General features: G+C 40.6%; 1 protein-coding gene across 1 annotated transcript in view; it reads right to left on the bottom strand.

The window, feature by feature from the left end:
- The window catches only part of LOC118530823 (general transcription factor 3C polypeptide 6-like), a 38,101-nt gene extending 23,531 nt beyond the window's left edge, over window positions 1-14,570 (bottom strand). The window contains 2 exon segments of the mRNA XM_078071660.1: window positions 11,640-11,772; window positions 14,403-14,570. Coding sequence (XP_077927786.1) covers window positions 11,640-11,772; window positions 14,403-14,570 — 301 coding nt within the window.
- Between the last annotated feature and the right edge of the window lie 1,882 nt (window positions 14,571-16,452).

Raw genomic sequence — 16,452 nt, 5'->3', positions numbered from 1 at the left:
GGTAGTGACTGAGGGAGGGTAATCCCAGTCATAGAAAAGATGAGTGAAGACCTCAAGATGGCACGAGAGCCAGAAAAAGGGAGAGACTGAGTTTCTCTCTGTAACTGGGAGTCCATTGGTCTTAAAGGGGCCAGAGTTGATTGAGAGGAGAAACAGTACTGGCTAATCAAATTAGACTCCATTCTCTTGAGATTTTCCAGCCTGTGGTTCAAGTTGGGTTTCTTTTATGGAAGGACCATTGTTTTGTTCCTATAAAAGGGGTTAATAGACTGTAACACCAGCTTAATTATAACCTGCTTCCTTGACCACTTTGGTTGGTTTAATATTTACTCAGCTTAGCGTTTATCATGGATCTCAGCATAGGGTGGGGCCATTGAAAAAAATCCCTGACTACAAACCTTCAATAGTTCAGACCCTGCATTAAAAATAGGCCAGTCTTTCATAGCATATCTTAGAGGCCCAGGTTGGCGGGGAGGGGTAGCGGCGTGGACAGAGTCTCCAAGCCTTCTTGGGTCTCTGATTATTACTTCCCTTCAAGTTTTATGAAATTGATAGTATTGATAACAACAATGTGATAACTACAACTGCCATTTATTGAACCTACTAAGCACCAGGTCGTTGGTATTGCATTAGGTTTAATTCCCATTGCAACCTTACAGGGAGGTGTTACAGCTCTCATCTAACAGATGGGGCAGCAATGACTCAGGAAGGTGAAGTAATATCACCAAGATCACACAGTTCGTGTGTTAGTTTCCTAGGGTTGCTGTGACAAATGACCATAAACTATCACCACTCTGGGCACCAGAAGTCTGAAATCAAGGTGTCAGCAGGGCCACACTTTCCCCAAAGGCTCTAGGGGAGATCCTTCCTTGGCGCCTCCAGATTCTGGGGGCTCTGGGCGCTCACTGGCTTAATTCCAGCCTCGGTGTCCAACTTCACATGCCTTCCCCTCTTCTCCCTGTGTCTGCCCTTTTCTCTTATAAGGGCACTTGTCATTGAAGATAAGGCCCATCCAGATAGTCCAGGATGATCTCGTCTTGAGATATGTAATGTAACAACATCTGCAAGAACCTTTATCCAGATAAGGTCACATTCACAGATTCCAGGGGTTAACACATGGGCACATCTTTTGGGGCCACCATTCAACCCACTACAGCTGATGACCTGTAAGTGGCAGAGCCTCCCTCTGTGCTGCAGAGCCTCGAACACACTGAATTGGCATCATAAAAGAAATTGGTGTGCCCAGGCTTTTCTTCGTTAGTCTTCATAGCCTCGTACATTCTTACAGCCTGTTTTCAGTGTCTATGACCAAAGAGCCAAAGGATTTTTTTCATCTAAAAGAAACTAAGCAGCATAATACAGTAAAAGTTATAATTATAGGTTTCACAAGGTTGGAAGCTTTCAAAATGGTGGCAGGTATTTAAAGAACACTCTCGTGTTAAAAGATGCTGGTCTTGCTAACTCTAATTACAAAGGAGGGTAAATAATGTCAAAATACATCTTGGGAGTTTTCAGTGCAATAAAAAGTAAGCGTTAACAGCTAAACAGCAACTGACATCTGGATGGATTGATGATACAGCTTTTTTCTTTCCTTTTTTTTTTTTTCTGCTATTAATTAAAAGTTAGTTGTACCAATAGAAAGTGAGGCCAGATTTTTAATCCCTAACAGCTTCTCAACGCTTCCCCTCATTCACATTAAATCTGAAGTCTAAAGAAAACCCACAGCAGCTGGTTCTGTGTGTTACAGAGGGAGGCAGAAAGCAAATGAGTCACCTTCTAAAGTGATGGGGCATCCAAGCAAACCAAACATTCTTGGTTCAGGGGAACACCAGGCAGTTGGTTGCATAAAGTTAGCTGGGTCTGTTAGTCTGTGGATAGAGTGATAATCTTCAAGACAGTTGGCCATTTGTTGCTTGCTCTGCAGAGACCCTCTCTCCCTCAGCAATGTGAGGGGTTTTTTCTCTGGTAATGGATGGGGCTGGAATCTCCAGGGAATGAAGAACCATCCTCCTCCCCTCCATTGTGGGAATGTCAGCAACCCCAGGACTGTGTAATGTTTCAATGAGAAAGGAAGGAAGGACACCGAGCACAGCCAAGGTGAACCTAAACTCTTGACTTGAGTGACCTTCAAACTCAATGGTCTGAACTGGTTCTTGATGCACAGAGGGTGCAAAACCAATATATATGTGTCATCCTAAAACATGCAGAGGATAAGGAGGTATTCGGAAAATGTAAAAAACTAGAAGAAATATCGCTCCTTGATGATACTATTTCTTTGATTTTATAGTCTGCTTTTGGACAATGTACTATGATAGGATGTGGAACAATTGGAACCATCACACACGGCTAGTGTGGAAATGTAAAATGGTACAGTCACTTTGGAAAAAACTTTGGAAAAAAGTTTTGCAGCTATTCAATTAGTGAAACAGGGAGTTTCCATATGACGCAGCAATTCCACTCCTAGGTAACCACCCAAAAGAAATGAAAGCATACGTCCACACAAAAACTTGTCCTTGAATGTTCATAATAGCATTATTTGTAATAGCCAAAAAACGGCAATAATACAAAGTTCATCAAGTGAAATGTGGGTTAGCAAGTTGTGCTATATCGGCCCAAGGGAATATAAGTCTTAAAAGAGATATGAAGGATCGGTGCTAAAACATGGGTGGACCTTGACAACATAAAGCTAAGTGAAAAAGCCACATACAAAAGGTCACACGTTGCATTATTCCATTTTTATGAAATGTTCAAAACCAGCAAACCTATAGAAATAGAAAGTGTATCCTGGGCCTTAGGGATTAGGAAACATGGGGATTGTCTGCTGGTGAGTAAGGTATTTTTTTGGGGGGGGGTGATTATAGGTTCTAAAATTGATTGGGGTGATATTGTAGAATTCACTGAATATACTAAAAACATGGGATTTCACATGTTAAAGTGTGACTTGTATTGCATGTGAACTTTACCTCAGTAAAGCTGTTACAATGATTAAAAAAAACAAAAATGTAACATTATAAGCCCTTTTAAAAAATGTTGCAAGATGCAGCATTTAAATTGCTCTCCGCAGTTCTGCAGAGGAGGTCTGCCACAATTTCACCTCCTTCAGCATAATATGTTGTTTATTTGGATTGTTTGCTCTTCTTTGCTCTTTTAAGTAAATCCAGCAAGAACATCTTCATACCTAAAATGCCTAAAGCCTTAAAAGACTCTATCATCTGTCTATCTATCATCTATCTATCATCTACCTACCTATCCAATCTACCTTCCTTCCTTCCTCCCTTCCTTCCTTCTTTCCTTCCTTCCTTCCATTTCTAATCTTTATTATCTATCTATCTATCTATCATCTATCTATCTATCTATCTATCCATCTATCTATCTATCTATCATCTATCATCTATCATCTATCTATCTATCTCATCTATCTATCATCTATGTATCTCCTCCCTAGGGTTGATTCCTAGGTCAAAGGGGACAAATTGACCTTACAGGACCACCTGGATAGAACTGGAGTCTCTGTCCTCCTCCCTACTTCTCCTTTTTTCTCTTCTTCTTTTCTTCCTTCCCTCCTTCTTCCCCCTATTCGTTTATTTTTTCTTACTTTACAAACTTATTGAGATAATCTCTCCCTGGTAATTCTGGAACTTCGACTGCTAGGAATAGTCTAAGAGATAAATATAAAAGTCATGAGAAGAATTTTTTTCCCTGTATCAACACCCAAGAACTTACACATACAAATGATTCAAAGAGTCTTAAGGCTGGATCTAGCAAGGTCTTTGCTCATAGTCTGCATAGAGTCTATCGCATTTCTTTTCCAGATCTCTCCTTTTCTTTAGCTGCTTAGTTTCCGCTGGTTTTTGGATCTACTAAGTCGTGTTCTTGTCTTCAGGCCTTGCCTGTTCTTGCTCACTTGCCACCAATCGGATTCATTTTTTAGCCGATGCTCTGGGGCACCCGTGATGGGTACAGCTTGCTCCGTGCTCAGGAGGCTCCTTCTGATCCTGGTTGTGCTTACTGCAGCAGCGGGTACCAGAGGAGTATAGGATGTGCTCCTTGCCTCACAGGGAGGTACTGTCTTATTTCGAGGAAATAGGACATCAAACTTGGAAAAACACTTGGGAACAATACTAAAATATAGCCAGAGACACTAGCCATGAGTGGACACTATTATAAATGGAAGCTTTGCTTCAATTTCCTCCCAATGACGCTCAGGCCATTTTGCAGATGAGAAGACTGAGGCTCGGAGAGCTGTGGCAGAGTGTATTCACAGGAGCTCTCTCTGGCTCTACAGGGAGGATACTTCAGTCTTCATTTATTCCAAAGTCTTTTTTTTAAAGTTTTTTTGTGCTTTGCTTTTGCTTTTTGATTTTTTGGTTTGTTTTTGTTTGTTTTAATTTTTTGGAGGAACTAGCATGCTAACATGTGCCAAGGAGTGTGCTGACACCTGAGAATACAGAGAGGAATTAAAATATATATATTCATTCCTGGGGCGACTGGGTGGCTCAGTCAGTTAAGCATCCAACTCTTGATTTCAGCTCAGGTCATGATCTCAGGATCCTGGGATGGAGCCCCTGGGTCAGGTTTCCTGCTCAGTGGGGAGTCTGTTTCTTCCTCTCCCTCTGCCCTCCCCCCTGCTCTCTCCCTCTAAAACAAATAAATCTTTAAAAAATAGCCCTGATATCATGAAACTTACATTCTAAGAGAAAAATAAACAGATGGATGAATCAATGCATAATTTCACAAGGACAAATGAAGCAAGTAGGGGCTAGAGAGCAAGGGGACAGGGAGTAAGGACTCCTTTGATTCAAGTACACTGTGCAGAAGCATCTGAAAATGCTGCTGGTTAAGTGGTATGTGCAAGGTATTCTCAGATCCTGAGATTCATGAATAAATAAAATTATGGAAAGAACTGATGGGCAGACATAGGGCTGGCAACATTTTAGTTTAACAATTAGAAAATTCATCACAACATTAAAAAAACCCAAACAACTGCTGTATCTTATCATCATGAATTCAAAAGGACACCTTGACACCAAGTTTTGTCACAGATTGGTGAGTGCTTGATCATGTACTAGCACTTGGAAGCCACAAGTTTTGCCCATAGGTGTTCTGTGTTCAGCTAGGTAGATGGGTGGTACCAGAGTTTTTTTTATTGTTGGAGAAACTGGGACATTAAGAGGTGCAGTAAATTTCCAAAGACATATAACTAATAAATGGGAGAAAACAGTTCGAACCCAATTCAAGCCCCAACCAATTCTCTTCAACAAAGGAGGGATCTGAGTTTAGGCTTTGCTGAGTGCAGAGAGGGGTTGGAAATACATTTCAGCATTACGTTGGCTCTGTAGCTTCTCGTACATTGGGGATACATCATCCGTTCCCTTTGCATTGTTCTGTAAGTGGATATCTCCTGTTTAGCCTCTCTGTGTCCCATCCCTCTATTTCCAGTGATAGCACCCTTATTGTACTTTGGGGGTACCTCATCCCACTGACTACAGTCTTGATGGGGCTAACTCATAGTGCCCTCTCTCCCTTGACCAAGGAGTGGGCAGGTGATGTGAGTGAGGCCAGAGTCTTGGCATGGAATTTGATTCTTGAGCAGAGTAACACAAATGCTGAAAACAGATGCATCCCAGCTCCAGAACCCTCCCTGAAGAAAAGGCTGTTTGTTAATCCTTCTTTCCTGGACTCAAAGGAGTTGCTTTGATCCCTGCCTGTTCCTTTTTACTTCTTTGGGATTTTTTTCTCCTTACACTCATCTTCAATCCTTCCAATAAATTTCTTTTTTTTTTTTTTTTGCTTAGATGAGCTGAAGTCAATCTCTGTTGCTTGTCACCGGGTGGCATAGCCTGGAGATTACAACCTAGGTTTTAAACCAGATGAACCTCTGTTCTTATCCCAAATCTACTATTTACTAAGTATGTGACATTGGACAAGTCACTTAATCTCTCTAAGTATGTTTTTTTACCTATGGAGTGAGGATAATAGGGTGTTGAAAAAATGAGCCACCGCATGTAATTTGCTTAGTGGAGAGCCTGGACTCAATCATGCAATTTGCTTAGCAGAGTGCTCTTTCTTATCAACTCCTTAATAAATATTAGCTGCTCTGATCTGCTTTGGCAAACCAAAGAGAAGTATTTTCCCCCCACCTCAAACCAGGACCAGATAGTTTGTACAACACTAAATATAGACAGATATTGGGGGGAAAAATCACAGGAATGGAATTTTACAAAATCAGAGCCAAAGATAAACTGAAAACATACCAAAGGAGAAGAATCTGGACAATTTATTGGACCAGAGATTTTCGACTTCAGAGTGTAAAGAACTCAGAAAATCGTAGGATTCAGTATCTTGATTTCAAGTATTTAAAAGATTCTTATTCCTGTTTTACAGTTGAAATAAGGGCTGACCTTTCATTCCACAAATATTTATTGCATGCCTACTGTGAGTTTGGCATGGTGCTGAATCTTGGGATACAGAGGAGGAAGATACAAGGGTATCCAATATGGGTATTCCTGGTTAAGGGTGGGTGTTTTCCATCTGACGATTCAGTGACACAGGCTTTTTTCCATCTTGTGGAATCACCATCCTCAAGGGCCTCAGCATCCTCTGTCTCTAGTCGGATAATGGGGAAGGGAGATTGGAGAAGGTACAGCTGCTTCTTAACCTAAGATGGTTACAGTGGCCCAAAAACCTGGAGATGACACTCATGGCTCGCCCTCCCCATTGACTGGTGTGATCACATGGCCTCACCTGGATGGAGAGGATGGCTTTGCTTGTTCTATGGTTCTAAAGTCTCTGAAAATTAAGAGGTGGGAGATCTTTATTCAACTCACCAAATAGAGGTTTCGTTTATCCATAAGCTTAGACAGGCACACAGACACACACACGCACACACACACACACACACACACCAGTTGAAAACAGAGAGAGTACTGAATCATCATATTATATTATTTTGGTCATTCTTTGTAGCCTTTATCTAGAACATGTCTGCATACCTAATTCAATATCACACACACCAAACCTTGAAAGGAGAATATTTCATATTTATATAGATTTGCATATGTTGGAGGATGTGTGAAGTTTGTTGTACCTAAGGAAATTTTGGCCTTATTGATCTGGAGGGAAGGACAAAAGATTAAGATATGTTGGCTGTCATTAAAACTGTAAGCTTTAATTCTGAGGTTAATTTTTTTCCTCTTCTTCTCATTCTCTTTCTCTCCTCTTGTTTCTCCTCTTCTTCTCCTTTTTTGTTTTCCTTGGTAGCTGAAGAGAGACCTAAATCAACTGGCTTTGTGAAGATCAGTTCACACAATGTAAATCAGGAAATGTGGATTTCAAGTGTGGGTCTTTGAGTATGCAAATCAGACTGGGCTTTATATAATGTCAAGTATCTAGCAAGGAAATTAAAGGGAAATTAAATCCTACTTTCAAAATCTTACTTCCAACATTTCCCTGCATTTGTCCTTTTGTGCATTGGAACTGAACATTTGTTTTTACTAGTGTTTTCTGTGCTATGTGGACTTGACCTCTGTATCCTGCCAATATTTTCAACCACAGTTTGTATAAACATTGCATTGTCCCATGTGTCAGTCCAAATCAAACTTGAACACAAAACTGTGATGGTGAGCAATCATTTTCTTCTACGACAACTGGTTCACTCAATCATTGATCCAAAGTTTGGAGATAGAGGTGACAATACTGCCTCTGGATCCCTATATCTCCATCCTCATCTCTACCTCTCTGCTTATCTCTACTTATATATCTATATCTGTAACTACCTCTATACATTTGGCTAGGATTGCTTTAAATAATATGTAATAACATAATGCACCATGAGTTGGCAAAAATCCACAAAACCAATTTCCTTTTCCTTTCATGGCCATGCCTACCATGTACAAGTATGCTGTAGGTGCTAGGCAATTAAACAGCAATACCTCTACCCTTCCACAGTGGAGACAGATATGCAAAACAGAGGTCCCAAAAGTTAAGTGACATCCAAGATCATGATCCTCTGGAGTCACAAAGCCAGTATTTCAGAGTCTATGTTATTAATGATTACTCCTGTGTTGACATTTGTGTTGAGATAGAAATGATGGTGAGGAGTATACCATTAACAAGGCAGAAGGACAGTGGGACAGCAAGTGTAAGCCCTTGGAGTGGTACTGCTCTGTTAGAATCACAGAACATAAACATCTAATCCTGGAAGGGCTTCTGAATCCACTTCATCCATTGCTCTTAGTTAATAGATAGAGTGAGAGAGGTGTGTCAAGGGGCGGGTCACCCACAATGACACTAGAATTCAGGTTTCCTTGTCCCCAAGGCAATGTATGCTCCATTATTCCAGAATCAACTTATGACACCAGAGGTAAGAGGCTCTTCCAAGCTCTAGGTTTTATTTGCTAGCTCTTTGCCTTCTTTCCAACAAATCATCAGTTTGACAGTGTGGACTTTGGCCTCAAACTATCTTTATCCTTCCTCGGGTCTTAGTTTACTCCCGGAGATGGAATCATTTGCTCATTTGGTTTTCACTGAGTACCTGTAGGCCTCATAACCTGAGCCTGGGGCAGGAGATGGGTTTCCAGCATGTGGGTAACAGAGCTGGCTCTGTTGCTTACTAGATATCTAGTTATGGGAGAATCATTTAATTTGGGTTTTTTCTTTTGTTTCTCCCACCTCTAAAATGGGGCTGAGACTATTTATCCCATAGGGCTGTTTTAATAATAAAATGAATTTTATATGGAAAGAGATTTATCCTTATTTGAGGAAGTTATAATCTAATGGAGGAAACTGATATTACAGATATTTACAAAACTAAGTAACAAGTGTTGTGTAAGAGAGAGACCCAGGCTTCTGGGAGACTGTACAAGACAGCCATTTTCCCTGGGCTGGACGGTGTGGGGCCTCTAGGAGTCCAGGAGGATGTCTCATCTGGACCAAATTCCAGGGACGGCACTCTGAGCCCAGAGGGAAGGCCTGCAGTCAAAACGAGCACAACACTTTCTAGGCACAAGTAGCCCCATGTGCTGCTCCTTTAGAAGCAGAGTGATGGGTGGGGAAAGGGACAGGAGTTGGATGAGCCAGGAGAAACACACAGAGGTCAGATCACATGGGGCCTTTGCATCATGCTAAGAGGTTCAGACTTGTTCTTCAAGCCAAGTCAAATTGTTTGCAAAATCATTCAAAGCCACTGTTCTCTGATGGGAGCATGGGAAAGAGAATCAAGATTCAGTGAATGCTGGCTATGCCCTATGTGCTTTATTTAAATTCTCTAATTTAATCCTCGTGACAGCCCTCCATAGGAAGCATTATTACAGATGAATACACTGAGGCTCAGAAAGATCAACTTCCAGAAGGTTACATAATTGGTGGCAGAGCTGTGATTTGTATTATTCCGTCAGACTGTAAAACTTTCTTCTGTCATGCATAATACATTAATTCTCCCCCCTCCAAAAAAAACCCATATAAAAGCTGAAAAAACCCCAAACTTTGCATGTGCTATGGAGGAGTCATGTTCCACGGAATCCAAAAGCATTACTAAAATTCTTGATTATGCAATGATTATTTAAAACATTAAAATTGGTTTGAACATTAAATGCAAATAGTTCTACTCTTATGTAATTTCCTGCCTCAAAACCCTGATTTTTTTTTTCAGCTTATTTAAAGTGACATTTGGGAAGGAGAAGAAATTTATTTTAAAATGTAGGAAAATGACTGGCTAGTGGTGATTTTGCAAGAGACTCAGTAGGGAACTCAGCGTGAGGCTACAAGGGTGGTTTCATAGGATTTTACAAGATTTCTTTAAATATTTGTAGGCAAGACTTGAGTAGAGGACTATTTCTCCTCTTGACAAGCATGCTCAACCCTAAGAACTGCTCTCTTTTTCCACTTCCCTGCGTTTGGAATTCTGGAAGGGGTTTTGATGCCAATTTTCATCATTTCCATACTTTTTAAAGATCTCTCCACATCTTTCAATAAGGCTCATCTTTCAATACAGTCTTAGATGATCTATTTGCAAAGATTCCTATATGCTATTTAATTTGGTACCTGTTCTTTACGATTGAAGAGCTTGAATCCATCAGATTCCAACGGAACCAGAGATTCCTTGCTATGAACACACCAAGTGGTTTTTATCTGTGTCTCAGTTGTTTAACTGCTGGTGTCAGGGCTTTCATTTTTCCATTTCTTACTTATCTTTATAAAACATTAGGGAAAACTGTAGCAAAACATTGAAATAATTGCACATACATGGTTGCAAAAGCAGGTGATGCTGCTTATAATGTCTGAATTCCAAAGATGAGGTTGGTTTAAGGGTGCCCATGTGAAAAGCAAATATGTGAAAATCAAGACTTGCTTTAACAAATTAATTCAACAAATGTACTGTCTTAGAGAAGCTTATCTAGAAGAAGATTCTCACACAAGGATTTGTATAAATGACTGAAAAAACCTTCAGGGGATTGAGAAAGTAGGACAGGAAATGAAAGGAAGCCAGTCACTGGTATTGGGCATCTACCACGGGCACAATGAGGAAAATAAGCAAGAAGGGTCCCATGGAAGGAAACTCTGCTTACTTCTGCAGGTGAGCACTGCAGATAATGTAGATCATACCTCAGAGTTGTCCTGATCAGGGGAACGGGAGCTGGAGTATTTATACCCACCATCCCACTCCTTGGTCATTGGTTAAGGCTCTACAAATTCCCAGTCTTCAGTTCTCTGTGTTTTGGGGCAGGCAGCTCCAGCTGGGCTTCAGCAGCCTGGGGGCAGCCCTCCCCAAAGAGAAGCAAGTACTGGCTGCTGGGAATATGAACACTTTGGGCAGAAATATGCACAAAAATGGTAATGGGATCCAAAGGAATGTGGACAAGACTCTGTCAGGCACCCTCCTTGGGTGCAATGGAGAAGAGGACACGCATTGTCCCTACCTATTCTCACAGAGCTTACAGCTGGGTGGCAGGGAAACAGGCAATACCAAACCAATCATAGCTTGTTATATATGCAATGAAAAAAATAGGCAGGGGGCTGATATGGACAAAAAATAAGCAATCTACTGTATAGAGATGGTCAGTAAAGTGTTCTCTCTGGAGATGAATTTTTAAGCTCAGGCCTGAATGATGAAAAGGAGTAAACTATTTGACAAGTCAGGAGGGGGAACTTTCCAGGTATGGGTCATACATATTCAAAGTCCCTTGGGTGGGAGTGACAGTGGTGGTCTCCATGAACTGAGAGACCAGAGAGACTGGAACCCAAGCCTGGAGGGTGAGGGGTGTTCCAGTTATCTGTTGTTGTCCAGCAAACCACCCCAAACTCAGTGACTTATAAGATAAGACTTGCAGCTCTAGTCATTCTGGTGGCTGGATTGGGGCTGGCTGGTCATAGATGACCTTGTTCTGGCAGCTGCTACTGGGTCTTGGCTGGGCCACGTTTCTAATAGACTCATTTGTGCTTCTTTACTGGGAGGCAATATTTAAGAGAGTGAGGGCAGGAAGCAGCAAGGCCCCAGGAGGCTGTGTTTCAGGAGGTATATAATATCACTGCCACCAAATTCTACTGCTCAAAACTAGCCACAGGGCAGATTCAAGGTATCGGGAAAACGTCTCCATCTTTTGATGGAACTGCAATGTATTGGTGGCCAGTTTTTAATCTACCAAAGGAAAAGGCTATGATTTGAGACATGCTAGGGGTCGGATTAAGCATGTCATTGTGGGCCACATTAAAGTGTTTGGATTTGGGGATCTGAGTGTCCAGTAGCCAATATCCATTGTCATCCTTGATCAAGATCTGAACCAATACAGAAACAAGATGAAGGTATAAGATGCATGGACATCAAGTTGTTCCTTTATCTTTTAGACTGTGATTTATATTTGTGGACAAGTAGAATATTTAATAGAGCACCAAAGAAGAAAGCAGAATTACCCATCCAGTCACTGACTAGGGTCTTCAATTATTAGATGCATGCTCTTGAGGAAATAGTTTGACTTTTTTGATTTACTGACAATAAAATGAAACAACGCTTGCCAAGTGTTTAGTCTAGCCCATGGCAGGAAATGAGTGCTCGATAAAGTTTGCAATTGTTATTAATAAAGACAAGTAGCTCTAGGTGCCTGATTTGCATAAGGTTCCATAGAGGATACCATACCCACTGGTCTTTCTTTCCTTATCCCCATTTGAAAAGACCTTATTCACCCTTTTATCAAAACTTTCCTTCCCTTTCCTCCAAGCCTTTTGGCATTTCCTCACATAGATCCTTCGGCATAAGAATGAAAGGGACTGCAGCCGAGAAGAAATTTGCAGATCTTGACAAGTAGACCTTCAGGGTTTATTATCTTAGTGAAGTTGCAGATGAATTTTAATAACAATAACCAACAAATCCCTTTTATTCCTCTGTGAAGATAAAACTGATGAGAAGTGGTCCTTGGTGTCATCTGGTGTGACCGTTTCTAAGGAGATAGACAATGAAATATTTTCTTTCTAGAAGATTCCATTAAAACACACATATGTATATGAGGGCAGGCTCTCACACTAACACATCCAAACACTTTGCACAGAATTGCAGGCAACTCACAAATTCCATAATTTATTGACTGTCACTGCTCATACAGAAAGGGTGGTCATTATCTCTGACGTATTTATGGACCTGGTTAATACCGAGTATTAAAAACGTTATTGGGGATTTAAATCTAAGCAAGTGATTTCTATCCAGCGCTGAGAGAGCCACAATTTGCTGGCTCCCCTTCTAGAGGGATAGAGGGAGCTTGCCAGATATGGAAATATTATTACATGGTTGAATGAAAAGGAAACTGAATCTCAGAAATAACCTCCATCCCTAAAGAGCAATGACCTATGAAACAGCTAAAGGGAATAAGGAAATGAAGTTTTGCAATTAAAAAGAGAAGGAGGAAGAAAGCACACAAAGAGAAGTAGATGGTAGACCTAGGCACCGGAGACTGGAAGTCCATCAAGAGAATAGCAGTCTTGGAATTCAGCTTCCCGTGGACACCTGCTTTACTTCCATCTCTTGCCTAATTTCCTCTAACTGCTTCCTGCGAGAATATGAGCTTATTTTAGAATATCCTTTTATACCATACATAATAATTTTATGTTATTTGATTTGATTTTCACAGTCTCATGAGTTTGGCCTTATTTCTAGCTCCGGCTTGCACCTGAGGACACTGAGGCTCTGAATAGTTAAGTGACTTGCTTCTGCTATGGGACTGGTAATGGACACAGCTAGGAATTACTCTCAGAGCATCTAACTCAGGACTTGGTGTGCTTCTTACTGTGCCGAAGTATCTCTGACATCAATTCCTCCCCTCCAACCATGGCTCATATGGGTGGAATAATTATGGTTTAAACTTTCATTGGTATTCTCTAAAGAATCTTTTCACCTTCTGAGCTCATGGATGGAGCTCATTATGCATTGATTAATGGAAAGTTTTGTTGCCTGGGAATAAAAGGACACCCCTTTCTTGATTTCCTACTCCTAGCTCCCCAGTTTTTGGTACCCACATCTAAACCTTAGAAAATTTCTTCTTAAAAAGAATGTTTATAGCTAATGTGGTGCAGGGCCATGATTCACATCCAGGCAGCAGGGTGCAGAGGCCATGCGTTCACCACTCTGTTCTGTCCATTATCTTAGTGAAGTTGCAGATGAATTTTAATAACAATAACCAACAAATCCCTTTTATTGGGGATTGGGGATTGGACACAGAGCATCTGTGTCCTTGTTCAGTTATTAAAACTCTCTGAGCCCCAGAGTCTGTCATCTTTGGGGCTACTTTGCTTACCTCAGATAACTGGTATAAGTTTGAAATCCAATTATAACCTAGCCCCTTAATAAAGTTCCCAGAATTTAGTGGGTACTGGTTACATGGTAGCTACTCTTATTATTGTTGGACTGGTAGGAAAATGCTCATTCATACCATTTGACATACCATCCTTAAGTTTTGTTATTAACCTGCCATAGAATCTTATACCAGTCCTTTAACATTCCTTGGATATCAGTTTCCCCAATATCTATCTGCCTTTGCTAACAGGGTTGCTTTGAAAGTTATAAAACAAAACACAACAGGTATCAGAGTGGTTTGCAAGTAGCTATTTATCATGTGTGTATAAGATATTAATGTTGCTATTGTAATGATCACTACTCAGTGTCATCCATGACCTACAGGTTTGTTTTCAGGCAGTACTCCCATACCAATGGGCATCTCATAGCATCTTAGACTGTCAGAGCAATAAAACAAATTAGAGATAATCTACCACAAAGATGGAAAACTGTCACATACTTAGACTCAGACTGATATCTTTTTAACCACCCAGAGGTTTTTTCTTTTTTTTTTAATTCAGTCATCAACATTTAAAAATCAAGATTTTTTTTTGACATTGTAATACAAATTTTTCATATCTTTTACCAAAAAAGGCCTATGTTCTGAGTAATTGTGCAGGGCAAATATAGCTAGAGGTGACAAAAGGCTGCATTCTTTACAAGGCCGGGTAGCACTGTAGGCACTTGAACTGGCAACTGGTCTCTGCTTCTTCTCCTCCACCGAGTTTGACCTCTCATATACAGGTGAGGACATGGAGGCCCCCAGGCCCCTCTGCCTTTTACTTTTTCTATCCTTATTGACTACATTGCTTCTTGTTAGTTTTCTGGACCCAAATCCTTCTTCTCAACCATGTAAGAGAAACCATTCTATTTCAGTTTAGTTTAGTTTATTCTACTTCATTTAATTTTATCTTTTTAAAAAAAGATTTATTTATTTATTTATTTTTAGAGAGGGGGGGGCAGGGAGGGGCAGAGGGAGAGGAAGAGAGTCCCAAGCAGACTCCATGCTGAGCATAGAGCCCGACACAGGGCTTGATCCCCAGACCCTGAGATCACGACCCGAGCCAAAACCAAGAGTCTTACATTTAACCTACTGTGCCACCCAGGCACCCCTAATTTTATCTTACTTTATTCTTAATCTAAAAAACCACAGAGAGTCTTTCTATCTTTACATTTGTCTTAACCTGTCTTCTAGAAAAATACTTTTAACCTGGCTTGAAAACAGGCTACCACCAACTCTATATAAAAATAGTATTAGCACAAAAGACAATTGATTCTTTAAATTGCTGCAATTGGTCATTATCAGAGTACTCACTTATTCATGAACTTATTTGATCTGCAAAGGACCTGTGAGGTCAGGTGAACGTATAATAGCCCTGCCTTAAAGTAAGCTAATATAAAGAGGGTCCTCGAACCCCAAAGCTTCATGTCAATGTTCTACATTGTATCCCAATTTGTGAGAGTAGGAAATTAGTGAAAAAAACAAAAGAGATGAGCCAAATATAAGGCCTGAGTTGGGACCAGAACTGGTCTCCTGTTTTTATCCAGAGCCCTGGAAATATAAACAGAGCCAGAGAGAGCCTTGGGAGGCTGATTCCAAATTCTTCACTGACACAAGCAGAAACCAAAGCCCAAAGGAGAGAAAGTTACTGCCTCAGCTTTTTGTTACGGTTGAAAAAAATAGGCTTATAACATGGGATTTCTAGAACTTCGGCAAGAGTTCTTTCCTGATTCTCAAACCGATTTCTGAAATGCATGGTGAGATTTCTCTCTAAGAAAATGTAAGAGAATAAAAGGAGCTAAAACCAGTAAGTTTTCAAAAGGCTAAGGCCATTGATCTGTCTCAATGCATTTTCATGATACATTGATTAATGCACAGCAATTTTTCTCTGTTGCTGAAATCTGATTTTTTAAAAAGCGAATCAATAAGCATTTGTATATTCTGACTTTCCACCTTCCTGTGTTCTTCCTTTGTGCCCTAAACCTCTCACTTTCTCTTTATTCCAGTATTTTCTCAGATTTCCTACCCGATTTCATTTCTACAGTGAGGTGTGGTGGAAAGTACACAGACCTCAAGCCAGAGGGAGTTAGACTTAAACACTCCACTGGCTTCTTATTGGTGTGGCAAGCTGGACAAATCATTCAGCTTTGACACCACTCTTAGTAATGGCCATCCCCATTTTTGGTTGTGGGTTGATACATACTTACTGACCCACTCTCCAAGCACTGTTTGTGAATCTTTGCCTAGTTTCAGTGTATGATGTGACTACTTGAGCAGGTCACCTCCAAGGTCTAAGGGAGACAGATATAACTGGAATCATTTTGCCATTTACCTACTGTACAAAAGAAAATGCTTTTTTTTTTTTTTAATGCCAGTGAACCTTGTTCATTCACTCATTCATTGAGCACCTCTAAGTGGCAGGCAGTATTCTGGGTAGAGGAGACACAGTTGAAACTAGATTGCACATCTCTTGAAGGTTACATTCTGGAAGGGGAAGACAGACAACAAACAAGTAAGCTAGGAAAATACCAGATCCCAATGAGCATTATGCAAATATAAGGGAGTATGTCTTCCTTAGGTGCTCCCACTGGGTTTTGTATATTTTTTCCAGTTTTCCCTAGCGCCCTGTAATTGT

The sequence above is a fragment of the Halichoerus grypus genome, chromosome 5, assembly GCF_964656455.1.
Source record: "Halichoerus grypus chromosome 5, mHalGry1.hap1.1, whole genome shotgun sequence".
Taxonomy (NCBI): Eukaryota; Metazoa; Chordata; class Mammalia; order Carnivora; family Phocidae; genus Halichoerus; species Halichoerus grypus.
The sequence above is the reverse complement of the archived record's forward strand: the minus strand, read 5'-3'. Positions and strand labels throughout refer to the sequence as shown.